Below are 13,086 nucleotides of genomic sequence, written 5' to 3'. Positions count from 1 at the left end.
ACCAACACTGACATCAAATGGCAACCACAAAATGAGTTGCAAACTTCAGCAAGCCAATTACTAAAGTCTGGATGATATGTTTAAACCTATTACAGTACATTCCCATGATAACGAACACAGTTATAACGAAATTCAGGTTACAACGAAGCAAAAATTCAGGCAACAACATTATCCACTCTATGTATTTTTATTGTTTATTTGTTCAGCTATAACGAAAGAAAACTGTCGTTCCCGAGAACTTTGTAATAATGGGAGTACACTATACAGTCCTAAATAATACATATTTCTTGATGAGACTGTGACAATTCAAATCACCACTACCCAATGGTACTGCTAAACATGTCCTGCAGTATTCACAATTTGACTATCACAGTGGATCCTCGTTATCCCAGAGTACATTTCTTCAAGTCCTCAATTTAACATGTGAGTGCATATTGTGCCAAAATTAATCAAGCTGACATGCTGTGTTGAGCACCAATGTCACAAATCTTCCTATGTACACCATGAGGTCATGTTACACATTATACTTCCAATAATCATACAATTATCTACATACCCAGTTTAATGTGTACATGAACATGTTCCTTTCTTTGGGCCAACTAACAATGGCACAAAAAAAAAAGAAAAAGAAAAACTTATGTAGGTTATAGATCAATAGGGTATCTCTCATATCAAAGAAAGAAAGAAAGGGAAAAAAAAAACCCCCACCTGCTCACGTAATTCTAGCCCCATCTGTAATCTGCAGCCTACCTGTAAACTTGACCCTAACCTGGCAAATTATCAGGGTGCCATCAAACTAAAAGATACTAGTATCTTCCCATCATATCTTTGTGTGGAGTTACACCACCATGACATTTTCCACTGCACACTATCAACTCCTGATTTCAACTCAAAACAATTTCATCTTGAAGAGAAAATCCAGTTCTTGCCGATCATCCCCCCCCCCCCCCCCCCCTCGCTGTTGTAGCTTTCCAGTCTTCAAAAACCATAATTGAGTTGTGCTATCTTATAAGCTTCTTATCCATAATACTGCTCAGAGTTTGTGCATTATGATTGTTTACAAAAATATATGTCAAAACACAAATTAAATATAGATTTGTGATATGGTATGTCTGGCATTTCACTTCAAAGGGGGAAATCTATCCTGGGTTTCAATACAAGCAACAAATTAAATTAAGTCCCATGACAAGATTGTTTCACAGTGATTGTGAAAGCAATAAACTACTTGAACGATATTTAGTCTTTAGATGCCACAATCACCAGATGAAGAGACAGCAATCTAAATGATCTAAACACAAGTCTGAAGAAATTCTAATCAGTGTCATTTTACAGAATTTTGTCACATTTTGCCTCAAATGGGTGAAATAGTTGCTAGCTATGATTGGAAGTCGCAGACTGTGCACTAGGTTTCATTAGCATAAAGGCAGACTATTTCAGACTGTGTCCAGGTTACATTAACATATCTTAAAGGCGGGCCATTTCAGACTGTGTGCTAGATTACATTAGCATGCAGGAAGACCATTTCAGACTGTTTACCAGCCAGGTTACATTAGCATAAAACCAGACCAATTGCATGTTTCTCTCTTCTTGCATCATGTTCACCTTGGTCAGCAGAAATTGGGTGATTGAGAATGAAAATAGATCCATCCAATATGAGATGACATTTTGGGGGGCTACAAAGAACATTTCATCCATAGATGTAAGGTTTCACTTCCTCTGCATGTCCTACTGTTTGAACTGTAAGGATATGGCCGAGTCAAGGGGGATCAATCAAATGATCCTGCTATTTGGCCGCTTCGTTACTTCTTCAGTCTGTGTGGTTTCTCCATTACCAGAGTCTTCATCATAAAGTTTCCGGATATGCCTTTTCAGCGTGTCAATGTTTGTCTTGTAGTGGGCAGATATGGCAATCATGGGTAGGGACGTTGCCTCGTGGAACTTGGCAAGGTTGGCCTCCGCAACGTCTAGGTCCAGCTTGTTGCCGACGATGGCGTGGGGCCTGCGTGAGAGTCCGGTCTGGTACTGCTCCAGCTCAAACTGCAGGTCCGACAGCTGGGTCCAGGGCTCGGCCACGGACAGGTCTATGACGTAGAGTAGGCAGCGGCAGCGCTCAATGTGCCGCAGGAATGAGTGACCCAAGCCACGGTTCTCATGGGCACCGCGGATCAAGCCTGGTATATCGGCCACTGGGAAGAACACAGCAGTGGACCAGACAAAAAGTGAGAAAAACAAAAAATTACTCATTTTCATTTCCTGCAATTAATACAGTGTGTTACCCCTTTCAAAACAAGGAATATCACACAGTCACATTCCCATCTGACCAGTGATAAAGTTGAAAGCATTTATCAGGTGCATCACGTTCAGAATGACAGCATCTGATTCTGAACACGGACAAAACTAAAAAATAGCTCCATCTCAGTGTACGGTTATATGACTACAAAAATAAAACAACAACAACAACAAATAAAATAAATTACCACCTTGAGATGTTAATAGTTCATCCAGCATGATATCACCAGTGTTATCAATTGTCTTTCATTTTTCAATTTGCAGTAAGATCACAGCAAACCAAAATTTACAAGATCCAGTTGTTCTGTCTCAAGCTTTCAAGTGTGCAAATTTCTGTGGATGTATGGTACAAAGATCTTTATTGATGTTGCTGTTGTGTTTTGGTCTAGTACCAAAGGAACATGTGAACACCAAACATACAGTAACAGTTGCCAGTTGCATTTTATAAACCAAGTCTTTCAAGTATCAGGGTAAAACAAACAAACTTTGACTTGTGCTAGTCAATGAGTGGAAGAGAATTTCATATTGTACCACATTTCCTTGAACATGTGTGATTCTCATTCAAAGTACAAGAAAAGATTGTGCAACACGTCATAGCTCTAAACTTTGTGGCTACAACAAGTTGACGCACCTGCGACTTGTTCCATGTCGTCATAGATGACCATTCCTACGTGGGGGTTGAGGGTGGTGAAAGGATAGGCCGCTACGGCAGGTCTAGCCCTAGACAGCGCCCTCAACAGGGTAGACTTGCCAGCATTGGGGAAGCCAATCTGCATTATAAAAAGGTTTGGATGCAGGTTAAAAGAATGATTCTAAGCTGGTTGTAAATCTATTGTGCCTTTTCTTTCACAAAGAAAAGAGCATTTCTTTACACAAAATTGACAAAAGAATGATATGTGATATAAACTTAAATCTCTCAAGCAGTAGATTACCGAGGTCGGTACTTCCGGGAAAAGTTATTCTACATGAAACTTTGATGTTCTTCGATTAAATACAAGCATCAGAATTACAACACAATTACTAGGCATGTATAAAGCTAAGACTGTAGGTACATTAGTGTATCATATGCCATGCTTTCTCATGCGCTGTTACATAGGGCTCAACATTAGAGATGGCTTGGTGGCCCAGGGCCACTAACAATTGATGTTGGACCACCAAATTTCCAAAAAGGTTATCCTTTTGGTGGCCTGGTCGAGCACAAAGATTCAAATTGGACTGTTATGTTTCTATTTGTTTTGGGCCATTTTATTTCCTTTTCAGTCCACCAACATTTCAGATTTAAAGATAAAAAGGGTGAGAAAAAAAGATAGTGTGGAGCCCAGTGTTACATATCACAACTTTGATAACATGACTGTGACATTTTGTGTTTGTTCATTATCAAACTATAATTTTTCTTAAATTTTCAAACAGGTAACTTATTTTCTCTGTCTTGGCGCTCACATATGTCTAACGCATGTGTATGGGAGAATATAACACAGAGAACTACTGTAGAAGCGATTTTACAATCACATTCTAACGCCATTTACATTTTGGCACACTCAAAGACATAACATTTCATAACTCACTTTTGGTTGATCCAAGCATTCAATTGTAGTAGGTGAGGTGAAAGCTCATTACTTGTTCATCACAGAAAAAACATCTATTGTCTGAATACATCAATAACTGGCCTATTTATTGGTAAATCTTGCAGTCTGTGTCTAAAATTTCTTCCCCAGCTCACCAGTCCAACGTGCGCCATGGTCCTAAGCTCCAGACTCAGAATTCTCTCTGCACCCTGGGTACCACGAGTGGCCATCATTGGTGTCTGGTTCCAGGCGCTGACAAAAGACCGGTTGCCCCGTCCTCCTTCACCACCTGTGGCTGCTGCAAACTTGAACAAACAAATTAGTAAAAAAGATGAGATTATACTGTATATCTCAAGAAAAAAATCACAACGGAATCCTCCACAATGATAACTTCCAAAATATGAGTCAATTCAAATACAATTCAGGGTATGAAACTATTAATTATTATCCATATCTTACAGAAAACCTCACCTAATTTGCTTCAGTGGTCAAAGAGAAATGAGGATTTTCTCAGAGCATGTCAGGAATCCCTTCTCTCCAGGTTCTGTCCATTTTGTTCATATGTTACGCACTTCCAAGAGCATCCAAGTGCTAAACTTGGAAGAATCAGACCCATGACATGCTTTACAAAATTCCACATTTCTCTGTGACCGCTTAACCAAATTGAATGGGGTTTTCTGTGAAATATAGCTAAGATGTCACATTTTAAGGCCCTGAAATAACATACAGACAGTTTAATCATATTGGAAGTTATCAATGCGAAAATCCGATTGTAATTTTATGGGGGACATACTGTAGACTCTTTGTATCAGAGAATGCTTTTTACTGAAAACATTCATACAAGCAATCAATATTTTCTCGATTGAAAATGAGATGACCACAAGAATAACGTAAATTTGATTCAAAGGCAGTGAATATGATACTGCCATTTTCACTGACCAGTCAAGTAATGGAATTGTCTAAACAAATATGTCAAACAGTATTTCTTTCACAACACTGTCAGATAAAATCAAATTTAATTATCCAGATTGTATCAATAACCAAAGGGGGCAAAGAATATTGCTATAATTTGGGGAGGGGTATGATATGCCTCCCATGCCATCTTGGGGGATGTAAGGTAAAGGGTCAAACATTATCTGCCGACACTTACAAACTTACCTGACTTTTATCCATCTCCAAATCTTGTACGATCTCACCCTCCTCCTTGAACAAGGTTCCCAGTGGAACCTGACAAAGCAGCAAGCAGCACATTAAAAGAAAGAGAGTTCATAATGATTAATGAATTATGACATCATCGATACATTGTAATTGCTCACATTACAGCAAATAAGCAACTTACATTAAAAATCAAAGACATTATGGACTCTAAGTTTACGAAACATGCATAGCTCAATCACAAAAGAAACTTTTATATAAAGTGTATGAAGAGCTTATCTCAAAACAAACATTATTTCCAAACCACTCCTGGCTTAAGACAGTTGATGAAGAGTTTTGCATATGCCATAAAAAATCTTTATGAGAATAATATTTTGGGCATTGGGACTTGTGGGACAATTTTGCAAGTGGTTCGATTCCCAATCGAGAAACATATTGGCGGGGGGAGTTATCCACTTCAAAAGTCAGCAATCCCTCCCCTTGGAGATATACAATGCATTTGTGTTATGGGAGGTAATACCCGGTAGCTTAATGTGTTATTGATTTTGCAAATTTAATATCGGTTGACTCACAAATTCCTCGAAAATAAAGACACCACAAAATGTACCACATGGACAAAATTACACTGTGATTGCATACATAGATCTTTTCTTTTCCTTCTAGTCCTTTCCTATCAAGAGATTAGGTAAACCTTACTTCTTTATCAACAGGAATTAAGCAACAAAGGAGAAAGAACTATTTTCTTTTAATATCCTAAATCAAACTTGTACCCTATTGAGTTTTATCATGAGTTCACAAGGTAAATGAATGCAGTGTCTGTTACAAATAATACATACAAAGAAATAAAATATAAGAAAAAAAAGAATACATAGAAATCCATGCATGTTTTACACACACAGGGACTTTGTCTTGTTACCTTGACAACAGTGTGCTTGCCATTTTTACCATGACACTCCTGTCCCTGCCCTTTACCCCCTGCCTCACCCCGGTAGAGTGGTAGCACCCTCTCCAAGGATTTCACTCGACTGTCCGCTGGCAGGAATCAAGATTAGATATACATAGAGTGAGATATTAGTATCATCAAAGTATGGCTCAGCTCCATGAAGGTAATAATTATTACTTTATGAAGAAATTTCAGACTACAGCTGTGATAAATCTAGCAAAAGTCACCACGGTCATCAAATAATGACAGTGATAATGGTAGCATGATCCTTATGGCTGACTACTTTTACTGTGGTATAAATGCAGTATGTGGTCATATGTATTTCATTGTAGGTGATAGGGAAAATATTGTCACTAATGGCAGACCTATGCAACTATTTTCTTTTTCAAGAGCCATTACCCTTTAGAGAATAAGATGCTTGTCATTTTGTGCCAAAGGTCAATTCAATGACTGAACAAATAAACTTTGTACAATACAATCAGAACTATCAACAATGAACTTCTAACAACAAGCCAAAAGGAATAGGGGGTTCAACGATAAAAAAATTTTTTTAAAAAAATCAAATTTCAAGCTTACAGCATTACCAAAAGCTGTAACTTTTGTTCATATCACACATACACACTCTTGCTAAAATCCATGCCAAAGTGAATCCTATAAAAATTTGCATTAAAGCTTTCATGGGAACTAAACCATCATCTGTGCTTGCTCAAGGTCATCAGCAGGACATCAAAAATAAATCAAAACAGCTTTAAGTGGTGAACACCCGGCAGCAAGCAAAATGTCACATATACTCCTGATGGACCTCAAGTCATATTTTCTCTCAGCAGGAGCGAGGGCAACCACAATGACTGAAAAATTAATATCAATTGCCCAATTGAGCTAGTAGGAAACAAGGTTAAAGACTGGTAGTATGGGGATTCATGGGTAGCCTGATTCATTCCCTGCCTAACGGGGTACATAAAATGAAAACTTCCGAATTGCACCAGTCAGCACATATGTGCATCGGTAACGGTCAACTCCAGTCGATATTCTTTGGCCGAGTGTGTACTCATACAGAGATCAGTTAAGCTGTACACGATTTGTTACAGGGATTATCAAATATATCCAAGCTGGGTCAGTCTTCCCACACTATGGTATCCCCACACTACCAGGGGGTGTTTCATAAAGATGTTCTTAAAGTTACAAACGACTTACGAATGACTGGAACACGTTCTGCACAAGAACTGATCCCAGTCATTCTTAACCCTAAAAAGACTGGGCTATTTTGGCCTAAAGGGCCCCCCCTTACGATCTCGGCCGTGGATCGCACGATCGCCGCGGAAATTTGCACAATGGTAGTGTGCGATGTAATCTACAAGATCGTATATTCAAATTTTACAGAATAGTCTTCTTTTATTTTATATTGATTAATTATGGTAATTCATGCGAGAAATCAGACTCTTTGATCTAAATCAGTAAATAAAGCTCCAAAAGTGTTCATTTTTGGTCTAATTATTCTTAGTGGCATTCTTAGCAAATGTACTAGAAAAAAAAATCGGTATCAAAATTAATTTCTTATTTATTTTATTGTTTTATGAATTTCTTATGTATTTCTTTGTTTTTTCGACCTTTTGTTTTTGTTGTTTTTTTTTTACAAAATTTGTGGCAGACACTTTTTGAAGCATAATACTCCTGAAACAATTAAATTTTAGCCATTGAGAGTAAAAATAAGCATATTTATATGAGCCATGTGAAAAAAATCAATTTGCATTGACTTTGTACACAAAATCACATTTTTGAGCCATTTTCGGCCTCACGTGCATGTACAAAAAGTTATGTAACTTCAGAACCGTACCCCCGGGCGTCACAAATTTGGTGTCAAAATGTGCGGGAAACTCGAAAGAAAAAAGTCATAGAGCATCGCGGCGAGAGCATTGCGTGTTGCAGAGTAATCGCGCGAAATGTCGAGGGGGGGCCTTTTAGGCCCCCCCCCCCCCAGTCTTTTTAGGGTTAAGTTGTTCGTAACTTAAAGAACAGCTTTATGAAACACTCCCAGGTCTTTAGCTTTGACCACTGGATAAACCCTCCTAAAACTCATCTCTGCAGGTCTCTTACCCTCAAATATGACGTGGCCCCCGTTTCCACCATCGCCACCGTCAGGCCCTCCAAACTCCTTACGAGGCTCTCGTCGCAGGGAGATGCACCCATCACCCCCGTTGCCCCCGACAACGCGCACCCTCCTCCAGTCTACAAAGTGTTTGGACTGCAACAATGAAGATCAAAGGTATATCGTGACATGCATGTAAATATGTATCACAGGGTAAATGCATCTCTAATGTGCATACATCATTTCAATGTCCAATAGTATCTAGGCCTGTGAATGAAATGGTTCAAGATTATAAAATGTCTCCAATTATATTTCAAAAGCATAAAAACAAACTGGAGTAGGTATCCTCACTGTCCAAACTTTGCACACACATTTTAACCTTTATTGGAATTCTGAATTTGTAGTACCTTGTAGATGATGCCACTTTCAATTAGAACAAATCTACTGGAGATGTACGCTATATGGGAATTTACTGTAAGCAGATCATAATATGAACAACAAATCATCCATTCCAGGCCTCCACAGAAATCTTTGTTCGGATTTTGATCCTATCCCACAAGCAATCAAGATCTCTGTGCTGAAACAGAAGTAATATAAATAGAGTTTCTCAAGAATTTGTCACCTGCAGAATGGCCCTGCCAAGTTTATACATCGTACAAGCCTTAGGGTCCTACCATAGCAAGTTTTAGAGCATGCAAGTCGAAAAGCCCTTCTGCCAGGCAGGCAACAAATTACCCTCTGAGATTCAACACACAGCATAGCTCTACCTCAAGTTGTATCTGTAACAAATCATCAGGGAATAGCAAGACATCATGAATTTATCCAGTTAAGAAATAAATAGACATACCTCAGTACCAATTTGAATTACCTATCAAATAAGGCAAAATGCTGTTCTTAAAGTGTAGTATTCTGATAATTGTCTCGGCAGCTCTTACCAGATTTTTCTCACTCAGGCGTCTTTTTATTCTTGAGGGCTTTGAGGACACCATCCTTGTGATGCTCAGGAGTTTAGCCGAACACTGACGGAGCTGAAGACGTAGACAGGCCTGAAGACTCAGTTCCATGTTTGCAGCTAAGGATTCTATTACCTGGTAATAAATGTTATTTAAGATTTAGGTACGAGTGAAATAGAAGTGACTGTAGCATTGCCCCAGAGTGGCTTATTTCACAGCAACAGACAGAACAATTTAAAAGACAAGTTTACCCATATTGAATGCAGCAATATTAGCAGAACATGTCCGTGAAACTTCGAGGAAATTCAGACAATTCTTTCAATGTTAGTTATGAATATTCATAGTTTCAATGCTGCCACTGTTGGTTGAGAAGACGACTAGTACTACAGCTTGTGATGTCACCTGCATAGAATGATACAAAGAAAATATCTAAGGAAAATTCAACATATTTTCACTTTATTCCCATGATAAAGGAGTCTCTGATTTGCCTCTTTCAGATGACGGGAGAAATGATAATAAATAACTTACATCAGTAACAAGTCCAGAGAGTGTGTAGGATCCTACAAAAAAAAAAAATGACATTTTGTGGAATTCTCTTTATATTTTCCTTTTATCGTTCTACACATGTGACATCATACACTGTAGTAGTCTTCTTATCTAGCAGTGACTGCGCAGAAACTTTTGAATGGATCGTTTGATTTTCCTCAAACGTTCACTGATGTATTCTGCTGATATTGCTGCATTCACTCATTCCACATGTATACCAAAGTGAACTCGTCCTTTAAAAGCTCCACTGAGCAGCTTTTCATCATAGAGATTTTATACAACTTGAGAAATTATCCTACGGTGTACTGCCTCTTTGTGCAGTGGTCGATCAGTTAGTCCTCAAAACACACAACATTAGAGATTGAAAGGATAATGCACCACTGTTACAAGTGACCACTTTGGCTTTGTTGAGTTGGCATTAGCAATTAATCTATTTTCTGACAACTCAACATGGCCTTGCTTTTAATAATACATAGAAGTCTATACGACTCTAAAAATAGATCTAGCCTGGACTAGATTGGTAAAGAGATTTTAAGTTGTTACAATCACATTCTAATAAATAATCTACATGTGCTAGATACAAGCAGTCAAGTCTCTTCCCGCCTCCATGGTCTCAATTATAGTAGTTGCACATTGACACACATATACATATGGATGGTTGATGACGATGGATACATGGATACATATGGCCACACAAGAGAATCTATTCCCACTGCAGAGCCATTCAATGTGCAAATGTTTAGCCACACATCATAATTTGGATTCTTGTTTGTTCAATTGTTAGCAATGTTACCTTTTGTTCATATAGCAAGCATGAGTTTTGTAGTTGAAACAAGCAAGATAATAAAGAATTAGAAGAAGAGGGCAACAAATAATTTTGACCACACAAGAACACATCATGTTCACCTTCAATCAGATTCCTCACAAAGTGGCCAAAACAACGGGAAACACATCTCACCACAATTACAACAATGTTTCACCGTACTCTTACTGCAACTCCCTCCACCATCTTCCTCTCAGATTGGAGAAACCACTCTCTGACTCTGTTTCATAATCTATCTCAGTCTGAGCCGAGCTTTCTTCTAACACTTGTATGAAACAGCATTACTGCCACTCGTGACAAAGCCATAAATGGCATAAAACAGGCCTAATGCCCTGAATTTACTTACCATATAGATCTATCAAATTGGCAAATAGATCTAGATTCTAGATCTATCAGTCTAAGTATAGAGACTAGATCTAGTCTGTCTAGTCTACGAATGCAATTGTGTAACCATCATCATTGTATTCCTGTGACTATGACTGTAGCTGTGTCTACTATTCGTTCAAAAACGCACACACACACACACACACACACAAACCCTCGCGATTTAGACCACCGGTACTCTCTATGCAACTTTGGCAATTCTGACTGGAGGAATTCAAGCAAAGAAGAAGTTATAACACATAGGGCCTACATCAATTTAAGTGCATGGGACCACACAGCTCATTCAGTCGCAATCACCATACCAATCCCATAACCATATCTGGCCACCTCCACCAGAGTCCTTGGTGTCATTTGTGAAGTCACAAAGAACCCAATAATTATAGACAACCAGCAACTGACAGCAGCCTACCAGAGTATAATTTTTAAATCCGTCCAGCTTGAATTCATACCCGCCACATGTGCACAGTAGAGCGCCAGATGATACAGCGAGCAACCTGCTACCTACACGGTACATACGATACGTGGATCGCTTACGGCCCCCCGCGGGCAAACCAGGCGCGGGATGGGCGGCCTGCGCCCGCGGCCTATGTTATTGGTCGTGCGTGGGGCCCGTTTCTGTTCCGTGGCTATGGCTAGGGTTTCCATGCAGTTGCGTGGCATGGCCGTGGTGGAGCAACGAATATATCTTCTGAACGAGTTGGAGATAGAAGCGCATGCCTCATTGGTTAGTTATAATTGAGATGACCAAAACAGATGACTTCTATATTGATAGAAATACATACTGTATGTACTCTTAACTTTGATTTAAAAGATGATCAATTCAAAAGTAATAAAAAAGGAAGTTTTCGATCAACATGATATACAAGCAGACGACAAGTAGACTCATGAATGAAGCCCTATCATAACAAAAAAAAAAAAAAAAAAAAGCGAAACAATGTTGCGTGACCGCTAGCGTGATAATACACTTATGTTTTGAAATTTCTGATCATTCTCATTTACCAATCTCTCATAAAACAAAACAACTTGTAAATGAAGCTATATCACAGTTTTTTTTTTATAGCTATTTTGGGGGGCTTCAATCAAAAGTTGACTTGTATAGTATAAGGTAGGCCCCATATAAGATGAAAATATTAGGATCAATGTCCATGCATTGTAGCATATCTCAGTAATGTAGGACAGGCCCACCTTCATTTATATATGTGGATTGAGTGAATGCAGCAGTATTAGTAGAACACATCAGTGAAAGTTTGGGGGAAATCGGACAATCCGTTCAAAAGTTATGAATTTATAAAATATCTCCACAATCACTGCTGGATGAGAACACTACTACAGTGTCTGATGAGAGATGTCACATGCGTACATGCAACGCTATACCAGGAAAATGTAAAGAGAATTTCACAAAATTTTACTCTTTGAAAAAAGTGAACATTTCTTCGACTCGTCTCTGACGTATGTTAAGGGTAATGTTATTCCCCCGTTGCCTTCTGAAAGAGGGAAGTCAAGTGTTCTTTTATTATGCAAGAAAAATGAAAATATGTTGAATTTTCTTTATATTTTCTTTATATTGTTGTAAACATGTGACATCACAAGCTGTAGTAGTCTTCTCATCCAGCAGTGATTGAGCAGAAACTTTGAAAATTCATAACTTTTAAACGGATTGTCCGATTTTCCTCAACCTCTTGATATGTCCTTTAACATTGCTGCTTTCATTCAGTCCACATGTCTATATGAAGGTGAACTTGTCCTGTACAAAAAAAAAGTTCATGAAAGAAAGCATTTTGTTGAATTATATTTGTTTGTTTAGTTAAAAATTTTATTGATACCGTTGCACTATCCTTGCATCACTACCACACACTAAATAAACACAAGCATGAACTTTAAAGCAAGTGAGGATATATTGGACAAATAAAGAATTATTCTGAGAAATATAAAGTATAATATGAATTTGGACAAGATGAATAAATCAATGGGCACTGTCACAGAAATTTGGGAATCCTATGGAATTTCATGATAATGATGACACGTCTTATCAGCAACTTTCTCTTTTCTTAAGAAAACTTAATTTCAATATTATAACGTATAAGCCCTGTACCTGAATTCAACATTCGTTACCCATAATTATTATTATCATTATAATAAGCTCAACACTCGTTCGATCTCCCTCCCTCTTTCCCTCTCTCCCTCTCTCTCCCTCTCTCTCTCTCTCTCTCTCTCTCTCTCTCTCTCTCTCGTTGTTATTCTGTTCGGGCCTGAAAAAAAAATCTTAACGTTTGAAATGTTGGTGGCCCGAAATGATAATAAAAACTCATGGGAAACAGAAATTCGTTTCGTCTCTTATATTG

The 13,086-nt window shown here is 38.4% G+C and overlaps 1 protein-coding gene across 1 annotated transcript; it reads right to left on the bottom strand.

The window, feature by feature from the left end:
* Positions 1-945: 945 nt before the first annotated feature.
* On the bottom strand, positions 946-11,351 carry LOC140232705 (mitochondrial ribosome-associated GTPase 2-like). Its single transcript, XM_072312823.1, has 8 exons — positions 11,154-11,351; positions 8,974-9,126; positions 8,047-8,194; positions 5,926-6,041; positions 5,013-5,081; positions 4,010-4,159; positions 2,921-3,059; positions 946-2,186 (listed from the first exon to the last, which is right to left on the bottom strand). The coding sequence occupies exons 1-8, from the start codon at positions 11,256-11,258 to the stop codon at positions 1,771-1,773; spliced, it is 1,296 nt and encodes a 431-aa protein (XP_072168924.1). The 5' UTR covers positions 11,259-11,351; the 3' UTR covers positions 946-1,770.
* Positions 11,352-13,086: the final 1,735 nt, after the last annotated feature.

Source organism: Diadema setosum, chromosome 9 (assembly GCF_964275005.1).
Source record: "Diadema setosum chromosome 9, eeDiaSeto1, whole genome shotgun sequence".
NCBI lineage: Eukaryota > Metazoa > Echinodermata > Echinoidea > Diadematoida > Diadematidae > Diadema > Diadema setosum.
The sequence above is the reverse complement of the archived record's forward strand: the minus strand, read 5'-3'. Positions and strand labels throughout refer to the sequence as shown.

Excerpts from the sequence above, each read along its gene's own strand:
- LOC140232705 (XM_072312823.1), bottom strand. The coding sequence starts at position 11,258 with ATGTACCGTGTAGGTAGCAGGTTGCTCGCTGTATCATCTGGCGCTCTA. Across the intron at positions 8,195-8,973 it reads GCCTGAGTGAGAAAAATCTG|TCCAAACACTTTGTAGACTG; the intron begins GTAAGAGCTGCC and ends TCATTGTTGCAG. Across the intron at positions 3,060-4,009 it reads CCATGGCGCACGTTGGACTG|ATTGGCTTCCCCAATGCTGG; the intron begins GTGAGCTGGGGA and ends TTTATAATGCAG.